This window comes from Acipenser ruthenus, chromosome 1, assembly GCF_902713425.1.
Source record: "Acipenser ruthenus chromosome 1, fAciRut3.2 maternal haplotype, whole genome shotgun sequence".
Lineage (NCBI taxonomy): Eukaryota > Metazoa > Chordata > Actinopteri > Acipenseriformes > Acipenseridae > Acipenser > Acipenser ruthenus.
Genome location: NC_081189.1, coordinates 94672624 through 94699169, shown reverse-complemented (window position 1 = coordinate 94699169; position 26546 = coordinate 94672624). Strand labels below are relative to the sequence as shown.

Below are 26546 nucleotides of genomic sequence, written 5' to 3'. Positions count from 1 at the left end.
GAGTTTGAATCAAGGCAATTTATTCAAAGGCACTGATGGCTCCATACTAGAAATCTGTGTAGAATTACTTGTGTCAGTCCCAATTATATACATAACTCTGTGTTAGGTGAAAGATTGTTTTTGGTTTTTGTTACAGATACACAACACAATACAAATAAAGTCAACAAACATGCTATTTATTGTTACTGCTTCCTTGGATACACTTAATTATCGATGTAATCAACAGGGGGTTAGCTACCCTCTTCTGCCCTGGGTTTGAGTTAGCTAAGGCCAAATGGTGTTCTCCATAACAGCTTCCAGCTGTACACATAAAATGCTTAGTAAAATGTTGAACAAAGGATTGGAAATAACAAACCCAATACACAATGTTATAGAATTGGCACTGGAAACCTTATCAAGGAAAATAACTAAACAAGGAAAGCAGAGGTAAGGGGACATGGATGCCTTGACCAGACTGCACCCAGCTACAGATGCCTTGACCAGACTGCACCCAGCTACCTCCAGACCCTCATCTCTCCCTAAACCCCCACTTGACCTCTCCGCTCCTCCTGCACTAGAAGACTGGCTCTACCTCCTCTATGCTCCCCTGCCTCCAGAGCCCGCTTCTCCACCCTCGCCCGTAGTGGTGGAATGACCTTCCTCCAGATGTCAGGACTGCCCTGTCCCTGATCACCTTCCGGCGCCTCCTTAAGACTCACCTCTTCAGACAGCACCTCCTCTTTTTTTTCCCCCTGGACACTTATCACTCTCCCTTAAATGCGCTTTACTTGCTCTTATCTGCCCCCTATTTTACTGCATTTAATCCTGTACTTTAGAGTACTGTAATCTGCCAACTGTAGTATTTAGTATTTTATTATATCCTGATGCAACTATCACTGACACTTATCTTCTCCATTATTGAATCGTATTTTGTCATACTTGTACTTGCAAAGTCATTGTATTTATCTTGCTCTTAATTGTATTATTACTTGTACTGTGATTCTTGAAATGTATTTGTTTACGACTGTAAGTTACCCTGGATAAGGACGTCTGCTAAGAAATAAATAATAATAATAATAATAATAATAATAATAATAATAATAATAATAATAATAATAATAATTCACTTCTACATCAGCTCATCTCCGTGCAGGGAGCTCCCATTGCCACTGTCTACAGTACCAGGTATCTTGAACCCTCACACTGCAGCAACTGGTTTAATGCTGTTAGCAGCCCTCTCTCAAATGTGGTCGTGGACAGTTTGGGGATCTGACTGTATGTAGATATATTAAGAGGTGAAATCTCCACTGTACTACAATACCATTTTTACAGTAGAATCCTGGGGAAAAGAACCAAACACCTCTTATTCATGCCAGTAAACCAGGACAGGAGGGCTGTACATGTTTACACAAAATGAAAACACAAATAATACCAGGGGAACAGATTACAGGTAAAATGAATACAATTTGAATGTCATTTCCCCTTTAATAAAAACAAAACAAGAAATCACAGCTTTCTTTCTTGTGAGCCAAGACAATAATATCACACATGTTAAAAATGTTGTCTTTTTTTCCCCCCATTCAGGCAGTTACACAATTTAATGCAACCATTTGACCTTTTGTTTTAATAAAAGAACTGCACCTGAAGCATAGAAACACGTGTTTATTATAACTCTTTCAAAATGTTAATCTAATGCCAAGAGTTTTGACCCAGGATCATAACTCATATGTAACAGTAGACTAGTAGCCAATGACTAATAAAATATATGCATTGTGAAGTAGGTTATTTATTTTTTTTTGTTAGCTTGGATCACTTCCTGAAGAAACTATCAACAATTGATAATGATCTTGGTAGAATACATTAAAATAAATGTAATTAAAATCACCCACTGCTGCCTGTTTTAAAAGAAAAAAAAAACATTTTTCTTCCATCTGATGCCAGCAATTTGGCCCTTATTCTTAGTTATTTACCTATGAATGTTTACAGACCTCTTCCAAAAAAAAAGATTAAAAGAAAGACTAGTTTAGAAAGCTGCCTTCAAATCTGTTGTCTTGGTCGACAGTCGAAAAATGCTATTAAGCAGTTAAATTATTAAATTTGGATCTTACTGCTTTCATTTCAGATTTCTGATGATAATTTGGATGCCCTAGATGTCTTTGGCAGAACTCTTAGGGGCTGATGTAAGGATAGGCGCAGTGCAAACAACTGTGCCTGCAAACACCAAATTGCCTAGCGGCCAGGCAATTATTTTGCAGCCGATATAAGCTTAAGAGCAATGCAAATTACTCAACACACAAATAATGAGCCTCAATCATGATAATGAGGGTCACAGTGAGTGCCGACTGTGCATCAAGCTATTTAGCGGCCGCACTTACAGCCCAGAGGTGAGGTGAGTTAGGAGTACAGAGAACAGTAGGCGCTGTATGAGATTTGTGGAGCACGAAAACCAAACCAAACAAAAAAATATGTCAGAGGAAGGGCAGCAAAGTCCTCTTGGTGCACGGAAAGAAAAACATTTTCTGAGGAGGAGCTGAGAGTCCTTAAGGCTGAGGTCACTCAGCATGAAATTGAGTTATTTGGAAAAGCCAACATCCGTTATGCTACCAAATGGCCTTCTATAGTGGAGAAAGTCAATGATGTCGGTGTTACCAGGAGGACAGTGAACCAGATGACGAAAAGGTGGCAGGACCAGCGGCGGCAAACAAAAGCGAAACTTGCAACGCAGTAGAAACAGGAGGGCTGCCATCCATATCACAGCTGACACCGCTGGAGAGGCAAGCGGAGAGGACAATCCATCCCAAACAAACTGACTATGGGTTTGAATAAGCAGGGTCTTCTCCATGTTGCCCTTCTCCTCCGAAGGTTTCCCTGCTTGTCCTCAACAAGAGCCAAGCATCGCAGCATCAGAAAGTGTACCACAGCAGCCATCCTGGGGCCAATTTCAGGTCTCTGAAGGTGTGTGGTTTTATACAGCTCTTAATTACTCGCTTCTACAATGGGCTGCACCTTGTCAGAGGTGCAAAGTTTTTGGAGGGTCAGCAATTGCCCAAGTGCAAGGCAAAATCCTTACATCTCATTATAATGTTTGTGCCTGCTTAGTATTCCAGATCCCTGCCCAACTCCAAGCTATTTTCTTAATTTGAATACATTTCAATACAATTTAAACTGATTAATGATGGCAAAGTGCTAATTTGATAGCGGGTGCAGAACGCCAGGTGAAAAACATTCTTTACATACGCTGCAGTTTTAGTGACCGCTAAAGTCCCACTAAGGATTTTTTACAAATAATGTAGTTAAAAAAAATTAACAGTTAAGAAAGAAATCTTCTGAATTGTATTTAAAGCGCCATACAACTTCATATATTCTTTAGATTGTTTTTATAACATCAAGTATTTTATGTTTTCCATATGCATATGGTAAATATGTAGGTCCTAATTCCCACTGGGCTTATTTTTTTAGATTCTATTGATTTAGAAGTACTGTATTACTATGCAGGGCAACCGTAATAAGACAGTTAACTTTATTAAACATGTGGACGGATTAATCTACAGATTAATCAACTAATGCCCATAAATTAACCAATCAAAATTTGTAATCTAGTGACAGCCCAATATATATATATATATATATATATATATATATATATATATATATATATATATATATATATATATATATACACACATTAGAAGTTGGACTTTAGGAAGGATATATAATATAATATAACTTCCAATGCCTCAAAGTGGCAGGAGGGTGACAACGGGTTCTCAAGACGAAGTACAGCGGGGACCCAGACTCTGGCAGGTTCAACCATGTTGTGAAAGCTTGAGTAACATACTCAGCCAAAGGGGAAGGGGCACTCACCAAACCGCCTGGCCAGCGTGGTGAGTTATGGCCAACCCCCCCCCCCCCCCATGGTGAAAGCACAGACAAAAACATGGCCCTCATTCCCCGGAGACTGGATTGCCACCGACCAAGGCAGCGGCCAGTTAGGCATGAAGGCAGAGGGTGCGAAGAATCACCGGGTTACGATTTTAGGCTGACCCTGGCCACGTACATCTGCAGATCTCTTTCAGGTGAAGCAAGACTTCAAGAGTTGGAAGAACTTGGAAGAATCAAGTGGGACATCGTTTGGACTAAGCGAAGTACGACGAAATGACGAAGGACTACTAGAACTCAAGAGTGGACTTTTTTTTTTTCTACCGAGGCACTACAAATGGACGAACAGGAGGCGTTGGATTCATTGTCCTCGAGAGAATCAAGAATAATGTAGTAGAGATTGACAGCATGTCAGAGAGGTCTGCAAGACTGACAGTGAAAGTTTCAAGGAAGTATCAACTTCAGGTCATCCAAGTATATGCACCAACAACAAGCTATTCAGATGAAGTCAAAGATTTTTATAAAGAAATACAAGAACTACACGAAAATGGGACGAGCCACTATAAGTTCATCATCGGTGACTTCAACGCCAAAATAGGAGCCCAGCAAGAAGAAGAGAATTAGGCTGGCAAATTTGGACATGGCGACAGGAACGAGGGGTGACAGACTGGTCGAATTTCCAGAGAACAAGAACTTATTCATCATGAGCACCTTCTTCCAGAAGAAACCAAATCAGGAAATGGACATGGAGAGGACCCAACGGAGTGAAGAATGAAACTGACTACATACTCACCAACAAGAACCACACCGTACAAGATGTCTCAGTACTAAACAATTTTAACACAGGAAGTGACCACAGACTTGTAAGATGCAAAATACACCTAAACACAGCACTGGAGAGAGCAAAACTCGTGATGACGAAATCCAACACAGTCAACGTAGAAATGCTCCAGAAGCAAAGCCTGGTGTTTCAACTGGAACTCAGGAATAGATTCAGCGCTCTTCAAGATCTGCAAAAAGATGAAGCAATCGAGGTAAACAAAATCTTTGAGGAAGTGAGTAATTCCAGAAACAGCAAAAAACATCGCTGAAACAGAGTACAAGACCTCATGAAGAAAATAAGAGAAATAAAACAAACAGCAGTTGTGAAGTCAAAGATTGAATACATTGAGCTCTGCAAGACAGTAAGAAAGTGCATTACTGAGGATATATGGTCGTTCAACTGTAGGTTGATAGAGTAACCTATTGAAAACAACCGAAGCATGAAGAAAGCAAAATAAAGACTAACTGTCAGGAAAAAAAAGATTTTAGCAATCAAACAAGAGGACGGGGACTGTCATCAAGAACCGCAAATTGATTTTGAAGAGAGTCGAAGACTTTTACAGAAAATTATATCAAGATGAAAACAGCAACGTAGCAGATGACGAAGACCAGACAGAAAAAACACAACCCGAGGAAGAAGTTCCAGACGTTCTACCAGAAGAAGTGAAACATGCTATCAAACATATGAAGACAGGAAAGGCACCCGGAGAAGACGGCTTAACGACTGACATCGTGAAAGAAGGAGGTGAAGAACTGACAAAAATACTGTTATGTATTTTTAAAGATTGTATTAAGCAAAATAAAGTGCCAAACGACTGGAACAACGCAACAGTGATACTTTTACATAAGAAAGGAGATAAAGAAGACCTCAAGAACTACAGACATATTAGCTTACTTTCTATAATCTACAACATTTTTACCAAGATACTCACCAATAGACTTCAGACGGCACAATCAAATGAGCAAGCAGGATTCAGGAGTGGATTTAGCACAATGGATCATCTTCAAGTTGTATGGCAAATGATTCAAACCAGCAACATGTACGAACTAAGTTGAAAACCATTAACTTATATCACTTTGTAAATGCACACTAACGCCATATAAAAAGTGCTTCTTTTAATTCACGACTATATATATATATATGGGTGATATGTTGGGTTGGGTTTGCGCCAAACATAACGCTTTGCATTTAGGCCAAGAAGTTCCATTTTAGTTTCGTCAGACCACAAAACTTTTTGCCACATGGCTACAGAATCTCCCGAGTGTTTTTTTTTTTTTTGCATACTTCAAAACGGGATTCAAGGTGGGCTTTCTTGAGTAATGGCTTCCTTCTTGCCACACTACCATATAGGCCAGATTTATGGAGTGCTTGGGATATTGTTGTCACATGCACACTCTGACCAGTCTTGGCCATAAAAGCCTGTAGCTCTTGCAAAGTTGCCATGGGCCTCTTGGTAGCCTCTCTGATCAGTCTCCTTCTTGCTCGGTCATCCAGTTTGGAGGGACGGCCTGATCTAGGCAGGGTCTTGGTGGCGCCATACACTTTCCACTTCTTAATAATCGCCTTGACTGTGCTCCAAGGGATATTCAAGGCCTTTGATATTTTTTTATACCCATCCCCTGATCTGTGCCTTTCAACAACTTTGTCCCGGATTTCTTTTGAAAGTGCCTTGGTGCTCATGGTTGAGTCTATGCTTTGAAATGCACTACCCAGCAGAGGGAACCTACAGGAACTGCTGAATTTATCCTGAAATCATGTGAATCACTACAATTTAACATAGATGGAGGCCACTTAACTTGGGGGTGTGATTTTGTAGGTGATTGGTTACACCTGAGCTAATTTAGGATTGCTATTACAAGGTGGGTGGACACTTATCCAACCAAGCTATTTCAGTTTTTATTTTTAATTAATTTTCTACAAATTTCTAGAATATTGTTTTCACTTGGAAGTTGTGGGGTAGGATGTGTAGATAAATGAAAAAAAACTATTTTAATGCATTTTAATTCCAGGCTATAAGGCAACAAAAGGTGAAAATTTTGAAACGGGGTGTAGACTTTCTATAGGCATACACATATATATATATAATTATTTATTTCTTAGCAGACGTCCTTATCCAGGGCAACTTACAATTGTTACAAGACATCACATTATTTTTACATACAATTATCCATTTATACAGTTGAGTTTTTACTGGAGCAATCTAGGTAAAGTACCTTGCTCAAGGGTACAGCAGCAGTGTCCCCCCACCTGGCACTGAACCCACAACCCTCCCGTCAAGAGTCCAGAGCCCTAACCACTACTCCACACTGCTGCTAATACTATTACTCCTCACCCCACAGAAAGCTGCATTTGAACTATATTACTCATTGTAACACTTCCGGTGTACACTGCATGATGGAAAGGAATTTTGATGGGGCAGTTAAAAAGATCTTGAGCCTATTTGTGAGGTTTTAGATTTCACAGTAGAATCTTAAGGGAATCTACTGAAACTTGCTTGTGAAATGTCTTACTAACCTCAGTATGTAACACATCATCGGAAAGTGTAAAACTGGTGACTATTTATTTCTTCAGCGGTTTCCTACGGCACAAAACTAGGACACTATATTTATTGCCAAATGCCAAAAAGCCAAAGAAACCGAATCCTAACCCTAACCCAAACAAGCCTGTGTCCTATCTATCCCAAAGTCTTATTTCTACAAAATTTTAATGATGTGTTGTTTGGGGCTTCTCAGTTGCAAAGCTAGATATCACACCAAAAGCAGTGGGAGGTAGGAAATGTGTATCTTTCCTTTTCACAGTGTCAACATGAAAAGTAAATGCCAAATCTCTAACAAACCCATTCAATTTAGAAATGAGACACTGAGAAACCTGTCTTTCCAGAATAAGTGTGCAATCCATTTTCCCTTTTAAATCAGATATCAAAAGAGAAACAATATATATTTTTTGTAACTGTCCAAAAAACATGACCTATTGACCTCGGCGCAAGCAGAGCATATCAAGAGACAGTCCTACCCAACTGACCTTTCGGTGCTCTTGCAGGTTCACAGCTGAAGAACACTTCTTATTACAAACGGAGCACATCAGCTTCTTGCGAGGGTTTCCTACAAGAGAAACAAAATACCACCAACATTTGACCAGGAAGAGCACTAGTGACCCCTAAATGCTTCCACTGGGTGTGTGGTTTTACACAGGTCACTTGACACATCCAAAACTGTGCGTTTTACACTCTCTAATGGTGTCGGGTTGCTGAGGATCTCAATGGGGGATCTGTAACTTCAGAAATTTCTGATAGGATATCGCATGTCAAATTAAAGAACAGGCAGAAAGGTCATTCCATTACCTAGCACTCTACAAAAAATAAAACATGCAACTGCAACGGCAACAAAAAAAGACCCCACTTAGGTATAACGACTGTTGTGTAATTAGAAACCATCTAGGGGGCTGTTTTTGTAAACCTGTGAGCAGTTAGAAACGGAGGAATGATTCTTTTAATACCAGTTACAATTGTGAGATGTTACCCAGACAAATGTAAGAAACAAAATGTGATATGGAATGGATTCGCATTTGTTGTGAAACATTAATTTACCCCTTACTGTCGGTAATGTGTTTCAATTTAGTCAAACTAAACCATTGATGAATACTTGAGAAGTGTCTGGAGAGTGCAGTCAACCAAGGCATAAAAAGACATTACATTTTCCATTTATGTGCAAAAACAGAAATGCAATTATTCATATCCAGTCAACAGTACTAGAACACTCATTTTAAAAATCATTTGCAATTATAACAGCATGTAAAACACAACTGCATGTAGCTTTCATAGGCTGCTATATATTCATTGCTAGAACAAACAAAAATGGCAATATGTTTATGAATTTCCATTATACTGCCATAAAACATCAACATGGCACATGGATGGCACAAAAAAAACACTAGAAATGTGTAGATGAAAAACACGATAAATGAAAAAACAACTGCAAGTTAATTTAGGACAGATTATTGTAAAAGCTAGTAATATTAACCATTGGAATGGCAATTTCAAACATATTAGAAACGCGATAATGTGTATGCAAGCACATAAAAGTTAACATAGCATCTCATTAAGAATTGGTCTTGACAGTGTAACGCAGTGATTCACAATAGAAACAGGCATGAGCGCTCTGCTCAAAGCATGGGGCTATTAATCTGAACACCCATGAAAAATTGTATCGTAGGTCGAAGGTCAATTACCAGATGTATTTCCCTTCCTTTTCACAGTTGGATTAAAAAGTGACAGAGCATCTAATTACATGAGTCTATATCCAATGACTTCAAGTTCATTTTAATAGACTATAAAATGTATTTTATTACAGGGCACTATTATTGTAGACCTGCATTCTTTTTTATATATAAAAAATGTCCACATGACCAGTGGATGTTTCACATCCTCTTTCAAATTATACGCTGCTAAAAAAAAAAAAAGTCAGGTGAAACATGCTTATTAAAATGAGCAGTGATGCATGTAGAAAGATCAACACACCCAATAAATATAACAGCATGAAACTGTATACGCTTGTAGCAATAGCTGTAATTATCAAAAACTTTAATTTGGGAAAATGCTTTGCTTGCAGTATACTGGCTTGTACAGGTGGAGGGCATCCCTAATTATTATTTTTTTGTTTTTTTAGAGCCTCATGGTTAAATTGTGTAGAGCAGAAGAAACTAAACAACAATAACACACTGTATTATACCGGTCACATTTTCGTTTTCATGCATACAGATTAGAACAAGGGCATTAAGTATCCTTTAAAATTGCTGTTTAGCCACTGACCAGCTGGGAAAGCAGCCCACACACACATTTAAAACTGGATGAAAATGCAGTATCTCTAAACGGCGATCTTTACAAAAGATCTCTATGAAAAAAAAAGTCACAGTGCCAAGTTTTAGAAACCAAAATATCTACCAAACCAGTGGGAACAATTATCAGTTTCCAAGAACTTTAATTCTTAACTAATCCAGAAAACTAGTTCTAAGTGTGATGGAATGAAGCGTTTTAGATATGGTATCACTCAGAGCTCTAGCAATATGGCACAGTGACGTTCTTATGTTTTGGTTTAATGCATGTATGCCTGTACTGTTTTCCCCCTTTGCAGATTAACTGGCTCACTGATACAGTTACCATCCACAGCTGTATATTGTTTTTAAAGAAACATAATGAATACCATATTTTAATGACCCAAATTACCCACACTCTTAGTAGGCATTGTATACATCAAGCTGCGCATCAAATTAGCCATAGCAATATTAAGGGTTGCTTAAAAAGATTAGAACACTTCCTTGTTTTAGATCCTCAATTCCAATTCAAATAAGTTTTATGAAAATGTAATTTCTACATTCCTGTAGGGGCTTCAAAACACATTTTCCAAATTTCACATCACTTATTCAAAATCACCACTTGATATAATCTGTGATTTATAATACGTTTGAAGTGTAATTTTACCTCAGGACCCTTATGCACCAACATCTAGGAAAGCTTCCTATATGCAATAACTACCGCTTGTAACCTACAACTGGGACATGATTTGACCTAATGGGATTACTTGCAGAATAGCCACTCTGATCTATAGTGTTACAGTAACAGGCTTTAAGATTGATAGTGATAAGAATAAGGAAGTCTCAGAGGGGCCACAAAGCTGGGTCTACACATGGCACGCCATCTGAGCCAAACATCTGGGGCACTTTCTGAAATGGAATGCTCTTTGTTATGTTTTAATACTTCAATTATTTGGGTGAGCTGTAAGTTACACTTTATCAGTAGATAGTTACTTGCACATAAAATGTAATTCTCCTAAGGTACTATGCTATTACTTTGTGGAAATACAAACAGCAAATAATATGATCACATAAAATTAAATCTTTTATGAGATTTAAAAATGTCTAAAGGCTCTCTCAAACAAATATCAAAATCTGAGGGGTGTAAAGTATACATGAAGGGAATACTGGCTGTATCTTTGTGTTTCGCTGAACATTAGGATAATGAGAAATAGTAAGCACTTTAATATCAATACAGCTGTTTCACAACATATAGTTAATATATAGTAAAGATGCAACAATAAATACGCTTTCTAAACATAACTTGCTTGCTGCCTACATACACCTTTTCCCTGTTCTATGGCAACGTCCAATCACAGAAGGAGTTGTAGGTAACTTTTTTGATCACCACAAAAGTGGAGGTTTGAAGCGTCTGGAACAATTGAATGAATAAGGACACACTTAGGGTCATGAAGTGGTACTGTTTTTTCAAATGAAACAGCTCCACCACCATTTAGATAACTGTCCAAAATATCGATTGGCTAAAAACAGACTTGTGTAGGTATTGGTTCATCTAAAATCCTTCTTGTAATCAATAAAACTTACCAAATATGTAAAACCCATTAACAAGAATTTCATGTCTGCTTATGACTTCGTTGAACACAGACAACAGTCAGAAAAACAAGAAGACCTTTTATTTTTTTACCTGTATGGACGTTCTCTTTGTGTTTCTTCAGAGAATCCTTGCTCTTGAACCTCTTTCCACAGCCAACAGCTTTACAAATAAACCTGGCATCACATTTGCAGGCTTCCTTGTGCTGTTTGAAACTGTACAAGACAACCAAAGAGAAGAGAGTAACCCTCATGCCTTGTAAAACTGAGATAAGAGGAGTTTAGGTGCTTGTGTTAGTTAAGATGCAGGCAGCTATGCTTGTAAGCAGTCATGCAAAATGAAGGCACTCCAGAAAAGCTTCTCAGATGAACCTTGACTCAGAGCTGAAGGGGGTGCTGCAGAGGGAACACTGGAACATTTTTGAAGTGTCTCCTGGGCTGGCATTTTCTGTGCATTGCAGAATACTACAAAAATAGAAGAAAATATTGGTTTAAGAACAAATACATTTTTTTTTCTTATCTGATATGAATCTTACAATTGCAGTACAAGTAAGTAATGTGGGTGTGTGTGTGTGTGTAATATATATATATATATATATATATATATATATATATATATATATATATATATATATATAGAGTGGCAGACTAGGGGGAGGAGGAGAGAGAAATGTAGTGCTAAATGTAGAGGCTAAAAGACGACATTCCCCAGAATGTCACGGGAGAGAGCCAGGATGAAACTCACCTGGTTCTAATGATTTAACGAGTATCACCTGTCTGTGATTAAGCAGGCAGGTATAAAACAGTTCACAAATGTTTGTTCAGGGCAGTCTGCAGTCGGTATGAAGGTAAGAGGCTGTCAGTAGCAGAAGGTATTGTGTGAAACTTTTCGTGGGTGTAAAAGTGTTTATGTTTTTGACTGGTAAACAGCTTAGCTGTCCAGTTGGTTAGATAAGGACGGTTTTTGTTTTGTTTTTTCTGATTTTTATTTTCTGTAAAAGTGCTATTTAAACATCAATTTCTGCTTCAAAAGGGCTATCAAACCTTTAAAATCAGTGATATATTTTACTATATATATATATATATATATATATATATAATATATATATATATATATATATATATATATATATATATATATATATATATATATATATATATATAATTACAGACTGTATATAACCTTCAGTTTCCCTAGCTACATTGTCCTATGCATTTGCCAGCATGCTAAACCATCCTATGTTTTGAATTTGCTAGAATGTCATCTAAATAAGGAAACAATAGTAATTTAAAACATCATCTAGCATTACGACCTTCAACCAATGTCTAGCAATACCACCATAAATCACTTTCATGTCGACGTCTTACACCACCATGTAAATGCAGTAAAAGTAACACAAAAGATCACAGCCTGTTCAAGAGAGATAGTGAGCAATCTAGTATAATAGTCCCTATATACCGTTCTCCAGTTCCTCAATCAATTTCACAATGACTTGGCTCATTGCTAAAATGTGTCCCACAATCATGTTCAATTTCACACTATTATAATCCTACTATAGCCTTCCATAGGTCAGCCATCTGTGCACTGTACTTTTTTTGTTCAGAAATCTGACCAGCTTGTTAACAGTTTGTTTGTTTACATTCCACAAAGATAGATTTAACGCTATAGGGGCACAAGCTCCCCCCACACCCCTTATCACACAATAGACATGCTCATGCTTCTATTTGTACAAGTAGTAGGCTCTATACCAACATTTCTCAAATGCGTCCACCAGCATGACTTTGTGCGGCCCCCAGCAATCCTCTCTTTGTCTTTATTATAGAAATACATTTTTTTTCATTTGATTTAGCACTGCGGCCACTGAAAAAACAAATCAAATATCATAGTGCTGCTTTTATTTTATGAATAACATTTTACAAAAAAAAATGCATAAGCTGTTGTTTTCAAGTTGAGTTTGTAAGTTAACAACCTTAAATTTATTATAGAAGTTTTTGGTGAACTGTTTCTTTATTTTTTAATTAGAAGTACAATGAAAAATGTCTTGCTTGCGCTCTTATCAGAAAATACACTCACACGGCCCCCCCCATTCTACTTATATTAAACATGTTTAACTTAGCCTTTGAAATTTTGAATTTCTGCAGTCAACCTGACCTACCAGACTCCCAGATGTTGTATTTATTTCAGAAGTGCCACTACAAGGCAGAAATGAAAGGCTTTTACATTACCCAGACATATCATACAATATCAACTGTACTAGATAACAGCATTTTGTCTGGCCCATGTTATTTTGAGTTTATATCCATATATTGGTTTTAGCTGGCCATTGATGTACTCTGGTTTAAAACAATGCACTCTAAAAATATAAAGTCATTGAACACTTACTGTCTTTGAAAAGCCTGTTTGACAGGAAATTTCTTCCCACAATTCCTACACTTGAATTCTTTTTCTTCACTGGGTTTTTGGTGAAGCGTCTGTAAGTGTGCAGCAAGTATCACTTGGCTAGGGAAGCTGTTCTCACAGTGTGGACAGGGGTGGTCCTCCTTTCCTGTGAAATCACAATGGAACTAATGAAACATACAGCTCCTTACCCTAATATACGACTGCATCAACCGGTTGCTACTTGATGGTTCAAAACCATGCAAAACCATCACAGGACTATCAACAAGCCTGCAAGCATGGCTGTTACTGATTTTCTGGTGTACTAAGCTTTTGCTCCAATATACTGAATGCACCACATTTTATTATAAAAGGAAATACCAACTAGTAAATTTACAAAACCAGATATAAATAGCCTAATTTTAGGGCTCCTAAGTTGTTTAGTACATATTTATTTGTTTTTACTTTTCTTCACTAGAGCGAAAACCTTAGTGAATCTGTCCCTATGTCTAGGAATCAATATAAATAATTTACACTATCAACCCACGGAATGCAAACCGCTTTCTTGCAATAGTTTAATTAAACTATATTTTCAAAGTTTTTTTTTAGATGTTGCATCATTTATGTTCAGATTGAGAGGAAAAATGAAAAACACTGTAGCAGAAAACCATATTAAAAAATGTAAATCTGTGCGACATGCTGTTTATACAAGTATGGAGAGATTCAAACTGCTCAATGCTCCATTCAGACCTCTCTCACCAGGCTGTTGGGCTTCTATGCTATCTTCTTCCACTTTGATGAGGATTTCCTCTTCCTCCTCCTCTTCTACTTCCTCCATGTCACTGTCCAAGCAACCAACCAAAAGCTCAGTGTCCGTTTCAATATCCTCTACAGCCAGGTAGAATATATTTTCTCCATCCTGTCATGAAAACATAAAATGTTTCTTTCATAGGACCTTTGTGATTACTTTATTTTATTTTTTCCATGCTTTTGGCCAGAGGATGGTTTTGCTGGCCAGATTTTAGTTGTTGAGCCATGTGTAATTTTCTTGTTCCCCCCCCTCCCCCCCACCCCACCCCACCCCACATTTTGGTACAGATTGGTTGATTTTGAAGGTATGTGTAAAGCAAACCAACTAAAATGATGCAAATGCCAGGGATACTGGTACATTTGTAATGTCGGCTATGTGTAACTAAGACTACTTCAGTTCATTATGCTGTTTCTCGACAATTTCACCTGCAAGCTTAATAAAAAGCTAGAAAAGTGTCTACTTCCATGAATAGCTGCATTCAATGTTTCTGTAATAAAGACTTGAAAACAGCATCATAAATCTCAAGGTTGAACTGATTAACATCCAGCACAGTTAATTAAACTTCCTGACGCAGTTTATTATACTATGCATTTATGTCCGTCTTCAAACTTCTAGATAAGGGTTTTTAATTTTGTAATATTACAAGATTAACTTCTACTGTCAACTGGTCAAGTATGCAGCTAATTGTATGATAAAAATAGACATAAAAACCTGAATAAACCTCAACAATTTGCATAATGTTCAATTCCCAAGAGAAATGTCCTTATAACTTTATATTTAAATACAGTATAATAGTATCTAACCATATTTCACATGTACAAAAACAACTAAGTTGTAACAAAAAAAGATCTGATGGCATTTTTCTTTTGCACCTATAAGAACTGTAAGATCTAAGCTCCAAGTTTGTCCTCAGGATAAATTAATTTCACAATTCACAGCATCACAAGATGCAACATTCTCAGCCAAAAACAGACAAAGTAGAGGGCTTTTTAGAGTGTCTTTTTATTAGAACCAACTTGTTAGTGAAATGGTCAAATGCCAGAAACCAGCCTCTTGTTATGTCTAATTAGTTATTATAGGAGGTCTTCAACCTGTAATAAGACTCATTCAGTTTATTTCCACATTGAGGCAGGAAAAGCTTCAGGTAACTGCAAAATAGCATGGACGCGATTTTTGCAGCACCTGATTTTAGTTACATGGTTGTTCTAACAACCAGGACTGCGTGCAGCACAAGTAGCATCCCTTCCATGGCACCAGCTTTAACACTCCACTACATTTATTCATTGTAGCAGTGTAAGGGCCAAATAAGATTCTCGTCTAGAATGTTTCATTGAATCCCTTGCACATAAATTGGGACCCAAAAACCTTTTACACAGATACTCCTTCTTCACTGGCACATCCGACCCGTGAGGGCTCGGTACGGTACGGTACAGGTATGGGTGGTTCTCCACTGGCTATTTGTCAAGCCGAGTGAGAACCAAACCGTGAAACTCCGGCCTCACAAGACATCTGAATCCGGCTGCAGACGAACTGAGCCAGGGGCGGGGTTAAGGATTTTCGTCATTACGTTGCATCAGTCAGTAAAAGCAAAACAACAAACATGGCAGGCTGCGAGTGCGATGAGAGAAAAGCACAGCCTTGGGATGCTGTGGAAGTGCAGGCTCTAGTTTCTCTGTGGGAAGTTTCTCATCCTTGACCTTTATTATATTAATATAAAGAAGAAAATGCGGAAAATAAAACAATTGTAAACTTATTTACAAAAATACAGTCAGACAAAATTCTGTACAGCTGCACCATACATACAACTACGGCTCTCGTTGCGCTCGCACAGTTTCTTGTTTGTGCGTCTTTTGGCAAACAGAGTTAATTAATAAGAGTAATTAATAACAACTGTCTTTCGTTGCGTGTGACATCAGTAGCACTGCTCGGCTCGGCTCTGCAGTTTAAAAAAACAACCCAGGCTCCCCTTAACCGCACCGTGATGGCTCGGTACGGTCCTGGCGTGGCTCAGTTTACAGTGGAAAAGAGGCAAGAGAAACAGGAAAACGAATGTATCACTCATACTGTAGTTAAATTCATCATTAAAAGCAAAAAAGTCTATTTAAATGCCGATGATTGGAATGTTGAAAGGGTTGTAATGGACAAGAAAATGACTCATTTAAATGACTACTTTGACTTAATATTTGACCTTGAAAGTGAATAAATTAATCTCCCCCACAAAATAAATACATCATTCAGACAAGTTAAATCTATCCTCAACACATCCTCAATATCCTTAATGTGGTCTATCTGGTGTCCTGATTGCATAACAAGTTAATCCTAGCCCTTTGAAAAAAAGAATGGATATTAAAATACCATGACTAGACTTCAGATGTGTGTGTGTGACTGCTACACTCTATGTAACTGAATTAATCAGCTTATCCAAACTTTTCCTTGCCTTTTTCCAAAATGTTTTGCCTGTTATACAGAGATAGCCTGATGCATAAAAGTGCTGGCTTGTTCTTCATCACTATCTTTCATTTTAACATCTCTAAAGTGTGGTCTTTAAAAAGTCCTCAACTTCAGAGTAAATAACTCTTCTCCGACCTTTCCAGCTGCACTAATCTGGTTCTTTGTTTTTTTGATCTTGTACAGACCAACATTGCATCATATTCTTAATGACTTAGGACCTAGGGGTTAAGGCTAGATGCCTTTGGATGAGCTCATAATGAAATCTGGTGTTAAAGGTGTTTTTTTTTGTTTTGTTTAACTAATAAAACTTTACTGACATTTTTTTTTTTAATGTGTTTTATCTATCACTGCATGATGACTTATTTTCAAATGACCCATTTTGTTTTAAAATCAATACCATACCTGTTATTAGCACTAGCAATACATTTGCTGGTTGTCTTTTTTACAGTTGAAGATCTTTTGTTTTGTTTTTTCTATAGATGAAAAATTGCTGATGCATCCTGGTATCAATCACTTTATGTATTACAGTTCAAACTCACTCTAATGGCCAAGCGATGTTACCTACAGCAGAAGTACCAGGATGAAGCAGTTTATCTATAGCGCTATATTTGAGAATCATGCATTTATGAAAAATAATTTTTCGAACTCCTTTCAGCCTGAATTAACCATGTTTGCTTCCAGTAACACTATATTTGTAATAGCACATATGACAATATTAAAATCATCTGCTCATCATATATATCCTTTTAATGATAGTGAAAATATTTTAAAAATGAACTGCAGCAAGTCTTCAGACAAAATCTTGCACATGTCTCTTGACACCTGCTTCACTCTTTGGCAGATTAGTTCAAAGAATGTGTTGGAGATGTGTTTCTTCATTCCTGAAATTGAAAGCTCCAGTAAAACTCCTTGAATGTGTTTAGAAATTATTTAAGTTATTTATTTTTGTGTCTCCCTGAATTCCACAAGTCGCTGCTCTTCAAAAGATTAGGGTTAGTTAGACTCCTACAGTTGTGTTTTTATAAAAGCTATAGTCTTTTCAAAACACTGTTTAACTGATTCCACTTTATATACACTACATTTCTCCAACGCGTACTACAGTATACTCAGAAACTGACTTTCTAATTGCGCTGGAAGAACTTCCCAGACAGTGAAAACAGACAAAACAAAACATGCAAACACACACACACACACTTTCAAAGATAAGAAGATGGCCAGCATCTGAAAGCAGACAGCTTTACCTGAATAGCAGCCAGGTTTTTTTGCTCTTGTGATGGCGCCTGATGGACGAAGCGTAGCCAGTTTGCATGCCGTGGATTACTAGCATCTAGAATGTAAAGCACTTCTCCTTTACTCCCACGAACCTGAAACACCAAATGATTTTTACAAGCAAAACACTGAGTTTTAATATGTGCATTCTGAGATAAGGCCTGTGGACCACTGAGACCAGAGCAATAGCTTCGTGTTACTTCAGTGGGTTTCCATCAATTTACCTTTCCTGTAACAAAAATCTAAGACAACTGGAACAGTACAAATCAGCTTTATCTTCTTCCCCTTTATTTCTCCAAAACCATTTCACTGTTATCATTGTAACATCTATAGAATGCCTTTGATTTTGTTTTGTATGCCCGTTGAGCTCTGGTTGCTTGTTTTACTATGTTTACTATGAACGATGGTTACTATGTTTTATTCATTGTGCTTGGTGTCTGGTACCAGGGCTTGATTTTTATTTTTGTGTGCTGAGGGGATTTCCCCCCTATGGGGGTGGATTCCAAAATTTTTGGGGGGGAATGGCAAAAAGGCACTTTTGCATATAAAAAACTATGTATATTTTACTGCATCATCATTCACACTGGTGTTGCTTTAAAATAAGCTGCTTTCAGGAGACCTAACAGCTGTTCATCACTGTGAGACAGAGCACTCTCCATTGCTTTTGGCATTGCCTGACGTGAAGTCTTTGCTGCAGCAGAAGAAAAAGGTGCTTTTCTTTTTAACCAGCGCTCCATTTCTTTTTTTTAACTCTTTACATTCAGCCCTATTTCTGCCTGTTTTTCACTGTGTATGTTTAACTAATGGATAGTTTGTGCTGCATGCATGTAACATATCAGATGAAAGGCCACAACATTTCATTTCATATTATGTAAGTTGCAACAGGATCAGGCATACTATATGTGGTAGAGATGAGAATATATGTTTAGATATATTGTAATGATAGATGTCTAAAAAAAAAAAAAAACAGCACCATTGAACTTCAGTATGAAATGAACATGGGGGGGGAGCTGAGCTTCTAATCTTTCCAACAATACCACCCCTTTCAGTCTAGCTGCTACAATGACGGAGCAATAGACTCAAAACGAAACCTAAGCTGTTAACTCTGTCACATGATGAGAGGCTTAACTTCAGGCGATCGTAGTTCCGGCTAGGAGTACCGCGTACACACATTGAATACTTCTTTGAAAAACCCTAAATCTGTACTTTTAAACAAGCCATGACCACCAGGTAGGTGGTTTTTCAGTGCCTGAGTAATATGTGTGTAACCTTCGGTGCGCTGGCACCCTAAAATAAATGGGGCTGAGTTTTAAGATTTAAAGCGAAAGTCACCGCTTGCAAAACACCTAGATAGACTTAATATCGTATTTTTATTTTCAAAACTGTTTACTTACTGCAGTGTACTGAGTTTCTATAATGCTTAAAGATAGCGGCCGAGAATCACGTACGAGAGAATAAAGTCTTGCGGCACTTAAAATATCCAGCACTTATTTATTTATTTTAACCAGAACTACTCAGAATGCGTCTCATAGTGCTTTTGTCACTGACACCCACTTCCTTAGAGATTGTTGTAGCGTTTCAGGCATTCTAAATTCGGTGGAAAATACAGTAGCCTGGTGTCTTAAAATATCTCTGTGGGATTTTCCTGCACTGAAAGTTACAGATATGCTGGAGCAACTTGGAAAATGCACAATTCCTGTGGTCCTGCGCTGAAATTCAAGCCCTGGGTACAATAGTAAAATCATGCTCAACCCATACAGATGCCATTTGTTTCGCTATGCTGATAAAAGCATTTTCAAACCTAAGAGGCAGGGTCAAAATTAAAACACACAAATATATTTGAAATAAAAGACTGACTTGTTCCATGTTCCACAAGAATACAGGTACACAATTTTCAAATGCAAAGAAACGTTTACCAGGACGTTTGGAGACCTGGTAAAAGTCAAACCATCAATGTAAGATCAACCTTAAATATTATAGTAGACACTGTGTTCTCACTTTTTGAAATGATATCAGTGTATGTTTTCAAAGCAAATTACAGTAGATACCGGTTATTAGCAACCCTGATAAAGACAACTTTCAGTTATTAACAACATTTTCCCAGGAACCAATCCCTTCCCATAGACTTTAATGTTAATGTAATTCTGTTATTAGCAACTGCACGCCGCTTATTGACATCTTTATTACTAGTTGCCAGTGTTACAGAGCGCACTTGCATGACTTATGCACATACTTCATGCAGCTTTTATAACACACTGACTTCGCAACTTCGCAAATCGTGGCATGAAACTGGCTACAAAGCTGCACAGAAAATTGAGATGGCTTTACAGCGGGAGGTGGTACACTGTAAAAAGCAGACAATGTTGGAAAATTTCTTATTTTAAAATTGTGCTCTTCAGAATTGACTGTAAGTACAACACATATTTTTGCTTACTCCTTTTTGTTTTTGTTTTGCACACACGTGAAGTAAACAGTTCTATGTTTGGGTATTTCGTGTTTCTCATGTTAATTTTTTAACACTGTAACATTTAAAATGTATTTCAGTGACATATATGTACAACTACAGTATATCTTTTTCCATCTAAATACACTTGAAAACAGGGGCTTTTCGCTTATAGGCAACTTTCGGTTAATGACAACTTCTAGCTGGGAAGCGAGAGGTTGTTAATAAGCGGAATCTACTGTATGTTGATAATGCAAAATGGCTATTTTTACTATGCAAAAATATAACACTAACTATTTCAACACTGCAGGCCTGTATAAAGCTTTAGGAAAACAGAAGACCAATAAAAATACATATATCTATGTTATGAGTATTTTTTATTGTTATCCTAGGAATTTGTTTCTGTAAAGTTACTAAGCGCTGAATGAGTTAAAAAGCAAGTGCATGACCTTGCAACTTCCATAGAATATATATTTAGATTGCATTATAGTTGAAAAATTATATGAAAATATATATGAAAAATATATATGAAAAATTCCTCAAAAATGTATATGTTAAAATGGGCTCACAAGTGGCGCATCCAGTAAAGGCACTCCACGTGGAGTGCAGGATGTGCCCTATAGTCTGGACGTCGCGAGTTCGAGTCCAGGCTATTCCTTTGCCGACCATGGACTGGAGCTCCCAGGGGGCAGCGCTCAGTTGGCCGAGCATCGCCCAGGGGGAGGGAGTGTTAGGTCGGACAGGGTGTCCTCGGCTCACCGCGCACCAGCGACCCCTGTAGTCTGGCCGGGCACCTGCGGGCTTGCCTGTATGCTGCCCAGAGCTGCGTTGTCCTCCAAAGCTGTAGCTCTTGGGTGGCTGCATGGTGAGTCTGCAGTGTGAAAAAAAGCGGTCGGCTGACAGCACACGCTTCAGAGGACAGCGTGTGTTCGTCTTCACCCTCCTGAGTCAGCGCAGGGGTGGTAGCGGTGAGCTGAGCCTAAAAATAATTGGCCATTTCAAACTGGGGAGAAAATAATAAAAAATAATTGGCATCGACTAAATTATTTTTAAAAAAAATGTATATGTTAAATACCGAGCAGGTCTCCGCTTCATGTTGATTTGCATTTAAAGATGTACAGCCTCCATGCTTTTTTTGCAGGGCAGATAATCTCTGTCCAGTTATAACTGACAATTAAAACATGTGAATGACAGCTGAAAGACACAGGGCATGATTTTGAGGAAATGCTGTAAAAAACGCAAACGTAAAAGTAAAGTGCTTTACTTTTGCGCTGAATTCCGCCTTCCCCTTCATGTTGTGATTCTGAAGGGAGTTTGAGCTGGGCACTGTCAGAATTCCGTTAGTGCTGACCAATTAACAAAAAATGGGAGTCACAAGCTGCTAGCAAATCAGGAGCAACTGACATTCCCTTTAAGAAAACAATAGCCCTAGCAGTTGCCTTTGCTGTGATCTTGATGAACAAAAGGCTGCTCTTATTGAAATAGCACCATTTGTTAATGCAGTATTACAACTATTTACATTCATTGAATGATTTTGGCATAGGGTACTGCAGTGTTTTGTTATACTCATAAACATTAATTATTGTTATACTTCCTGTCTTTGCAATATACAGCTTATTTAAGATTTATATGGGAAATGAGATTTGTAATTTAGTCCAAAGTATTTGAAATTTAAACATGCACTTATCATTTTGCTGGCCATTTTCCGAATACTGTAAAGCCATAAATATTTGCGACCAAAACATTTGGCGAATCACACCCATAAAACCTATTTTGTTCCAGAAATGGAGTAATATACAAAGTATGTATTTTTAGTGGAATTTGATATTCGTGCCAAAAATGTTTGCAGTTTTTTTTTTTTTTTTTCATATGTGAAGGCTCGCAAATATTTATGGCTTTACAGTATCCATGTATATGTTTCAAATCCAACACACAAAGAAAAGGTATATGATTTGGAAAAAATTAAAAAACAAGTATGAAATATGGTCTTTGTATTACTTAAGAAAACTGTTTTTTTAGAAACCTTTCATGTTTTAGATATGCACTAATGTTCAGCAGCAGATGTGGAAATACAAAGTACTAGAGCTGTCCTAAAAAAAACAATAAAGGACATTTTAAACAGTTAACATTTACTTAATGTTATCTTTAATTAAATGAAATACCAATTGAGTCATAATACACATATTAACTGATGTTTACTAGCACTTCAAGTACAAAAAAACACACAGTAATCTGTCGCATATCTGATTGCGGTGGGACCAGAGTAAGGGCGGATATGTACAAAGGCAGATGAATTAATCCTGTTTTAAATACCATTATGCTGTAACAATTACTATATTCACACAATTATTATTTTGAGATTCAGCTTTTATTAGGGAGCTCCCCTAAATTCCCTTGTTTAGAAAGGTACAGGGTATTAATGCTTGTGACAGGGTCGCCATCTGCCGTGTGGGTGCATGCATTCGCTGCTGAGTGACAGGCAGGAGATCGAGACGGAGGTTGAAGATGATACACACCACAGGCGAACAGGATTTATTTACATAGCAACACAATGAACAGCTCACGTGACACTACCAGCCATGGCTGCGCACAGAGCACATACAACACAGTGTATGAAAACTTTGGTAGGATCTACAATCTCTGAACTAATCTCTGTTCAATAATAAACTAACGTTGCTGAAGAGGTTGGTCACAGATAAACAGCTAGGGCGGATATGTGACGGGTGGATATGCGACAGACTAGGTGGCACAGTTAAATCAGTTACTTGAATTATAATAACACAATGTAAGAGTGTTGTGGGAACCCACTGTGAGAGAGTGAAAGTGAGACAGAGAGAGAGACAGAGGGATTGCAGTTGATATACCAGCACAGGCATCCAGGTTTTATTCACAATATTTTGCAGGTGTTGTTACAAGAAGCCGCCACTAGTGCCAGGAGGACACACACACAAGTGTAAACAAAAGAAATACAAAAAATGCAAAACAGGGGGGCTCCCGAGTGGCGCATCCGGTAAAGGCGTTCCGCGTGGAGTGCAGGATGCGCCCTATAGCCTGGACGTCGACGGTTCGAGTCCAGGCTGTTCCATTGCCGACCGTGGACGGGAGTTCCCAGGGGGCGGCACACAATTGGCCGAGCACCGTCCGGTGGGGTGGGGGGTTTAGGTCGGACAGGGTGTCCTCAGCTCACCGCGCACCAGCGACCCCTGTAGTCTGGCCAGGCGCCTGTGGGTTTGCCTGTAAGCTGCCCAGAGCTGCGTTGTCCTCCAACGCTGTAGGGGCTGCATGGTGAGTCTGCAGTGTGAAAAGAATTGGTCGGCTTACGGCACATACTCCCGAGTCAGCCACTCCCGAGTCAGCCCAGGGGTGGTAGCGGTGAGCTGAGCCTAAATAATAATTGAAAATTCTATATTGGGAGAAAATAATAAAAAATAATTGGCGACTACTACATTTTTTGTAAAAAAAAAAAAAAAATGCAAAACAAAACACTGTGGCACAGCTAGAAAATAAAAGTTCACCACACAGTTGGCTTCAGCATTGCTCCCATTGAAAAGGGAAGTCCCGCTGCTTTCCAGCTTCTCTATTATAGCATATGGCCAGGGCTAATTGAAATTCAATAAATCAATTAATGCCTGGCCAAACTCCACACCTGTCTTATTTCGGAGGGATTCTAAACCCAGCCGTGCCATATTTAGCACAAGTTTTTTTTTTTTTTTCAAATTAAACTAACTTTATTTACAAAACTAAAAATAAACAAAATAAAAATCCCCTCTTGACATGTACATGGCATCAGCTGTTTTGCATTTTTTCCTCATAAGAAATCAAAAAGTTATAATTAAGGCTGTTCCCAGGATACTATTCTGGGACAAAAGGAAGCAGACATAGTACAGGCCGTTACATCATTTGAAATAACATACTATACATTTCAGTCTGCCAGATCAGAGTTGATCGTGAACATGGGCATTACATGAAGTAGCACTGCTTCAGACTTTATTTGATTTTTGGATCATTCCGGCACAAGTAGAATCCCTAGGCATATATGATGTAAACATCCTTGAAACATGCTTTAAAACAATACAAGCATTATTTGTATAAGCTATTCCACACATGGAAGAAACTTAGATTAACAGTCATCAAAAAGGGCTTTTTTGCAAGATTCATACATATGTGGGGCATGAGTAACACAGCTCTACTTTTGCATGAACACATCTATTATGGAGCTCTTTTCTCCATCACATGTGGTTTATATACAGTATCATAAACCACAATTGGAGGAAACACCATTCCAGAATGTGGTCCTCTTGGGATAGAAATATCCTATATGCCCCACTGTGGTACTGAAATGGGAAACTTAAGAGAACCTACCTCCCACATTAATCTAGGATCCATGTTGTCATCTAACTCTGGGGGCATTCTCTTTTCCCCTGCAAATGGACCAAACTTCTCCCCCTTCAAAGAAGGAAATGTAATAAATGAGCTTACTGCATTGACTTCTATTCATTTGGTGCATCAAGATTTCAAGATCAGACCACCTAAAGTGTCACACACAACGTTTGTCTTTTCTCTGTTAGATTGACTAAAAAAACCACTATCGAACTTCATTAATCTGGCGTGATTACCATGCAGCAAAGTCTAGGGCACGGGTCTCCAACCATGCTCCTGGAGAGCCCCTGTCCAGCAGGTTTTATAGGTGTCTTTACATCATCAGTGGCTAAAGAACACCTGTTCATATTGACTAATTAAGCCAATAATTGATTCAATTAAGTAACTGAGAGATTGGTTTAAATGAAAACCAGCAGCCACAGCAGCTCTCCGGGACCAGGGTTGGAGACTCCTGGTCTAGAGTAACAGCTTTAAAGACCATTCCTTATTAAACATCAGTAATGTCTGCAGACTTAGATGTGCAAGCACCTGTCAACTGAACACCTACCATCAGCAAGCAGACTGAAACAGGCATGCTGCTTTGTGGATTACAGGACACACACCTTTTTCATTACCAGTCATGTGAGGGAGATTCCAACCCCTGTAACTAGTAATTAGTCTATATACAACTTTATCTATGCCAACTAATAACCTAATGTACATGTACAAAATGAGTATCAAGGTTGATTTAATAAACAAAATATTTGTGACTTTATATGTCTACTTGTTAACAATTTTATACCGTCGTACAACAACATGTTTAAACCTAGCCTACACAATACTCTGAAGTCTGAAGCAAAACGTTTTTACAACCAATATGACTTTGAAGTTACAATGAGAAATTATCCAGAACCCGATATCTTCTAATAATTTGATTTGCATTATGAATTACTACGGCGCTAAACTATACTAAATCATTTGAGGGGCTGGGAAAAGGTCCTGCCTACTTTGCTCAATCAGCCCAGCAGTAAATACGTGGCACTCCAAACCTCAGAGATCTGCAGGCAGTCTGCAAGCAAGCTAGCTGTTTCGAAATACTAAATAATACTATTCCGATTTTCGTTCATAACACACAATAGTTAGAAATATCTTTTTTGTTGTTGTTGTTGTTGGTTTGTTTGTTTTTTTGCACTGAATATGCATTGACATTTTTTTTTTTAATAAACCAACCTTTTTCACCCGTCTGGCGGTGTAAAGACCGATTCCATCTTGGACCTGAGAGGACTTCAAGGAAAATCTGTCTGGCACGTACATACCGAGCATTTTCATTTCTTCCAAAAACACATGTATAGAGAATTATATTTATGTCTCATTTGCTGTGCGTTCGTTTTTTTTTTTTGTTTTTTTTTTGTTTTTTTTTAAACTGCGTAAAGAGGTTGAAGTTAATCAAAGTTTTTCAGTCGAGTCTCTGATTCCATGTTGTTGCAGTCTGGGTTAACGGAATACTGTGTTTCTATTGGTTGAAAGTTTGTGTCCAAACAAAGCTGTGGAGAGCAGAGAGAAGTGCAGGAGTACTGAGCCGTGTATGATTTGGATTTCAATCTGATACCTGTACAATTACAAAGTTATCAAAATAACCAGTACCTGTAAATGACTGACTTACCCCAAATGCCACTTAAACAACCCTGCGTGTTCTTTAAAAAAAAAAAAAAAATCAAAACCTCGATTCTGTACAATTTTACACCAATATATGTTT

At 38.0% G+C, this 26546-nt stretch overlaps 1 protein-coding gene across 4 annotated transcripts in view; it reads right to left on the bottom strand.

The window, feature by feature from the left end:
• Window positions 1–26331, bottom strand: part of LOC117421044 (PR domain zinc finger protein 5-like) — an 85091-nt gene extending 58760 nt beyond the window's left edge. The window contains exons 1-8 of one of the 4 annotated variants that reach the window (XM_034034911.3): window positions 26021–26330; window positions 24794–24877; window positions 17961–18083; window positions 14208–14376; window positions 13464–13626; window positions 11453–11545; window positions 11175–11296; window positions 7703–7782 (exon numbers count right to left, since the gene is read on the bottom strand). In XM_034034911.3, the coding sequence (XP_033890802.2) occupies window positions 7703–7782; window positions 11175–11296; window positions 11453–11545; window positions 13464–13626; window positions 14208–14376; window positions 17961–18083; window positions 24794–24877; window positions 26021–26119 (933 nt within the window). In that variant the 5' untranslated portion in view covers window positions 26120–26330. Of the gene's footprint in view, window positions 1–7702; window positions 7783–11174; window positions 11297–11452; window positions 11546–13463; window positions 13627–14207; window positions 14377–17960; window positions 18084–24793; window positions 24878–26020 lie in introns of all 4 variants that reach the window. The other 3 variants (XM_034034912.3, XM_059032398.1, XM_034034914.3) reach the window with 3 other exon arrangements.
• Window positions 26332–26546: the final 215 nt, after the last annotated feature.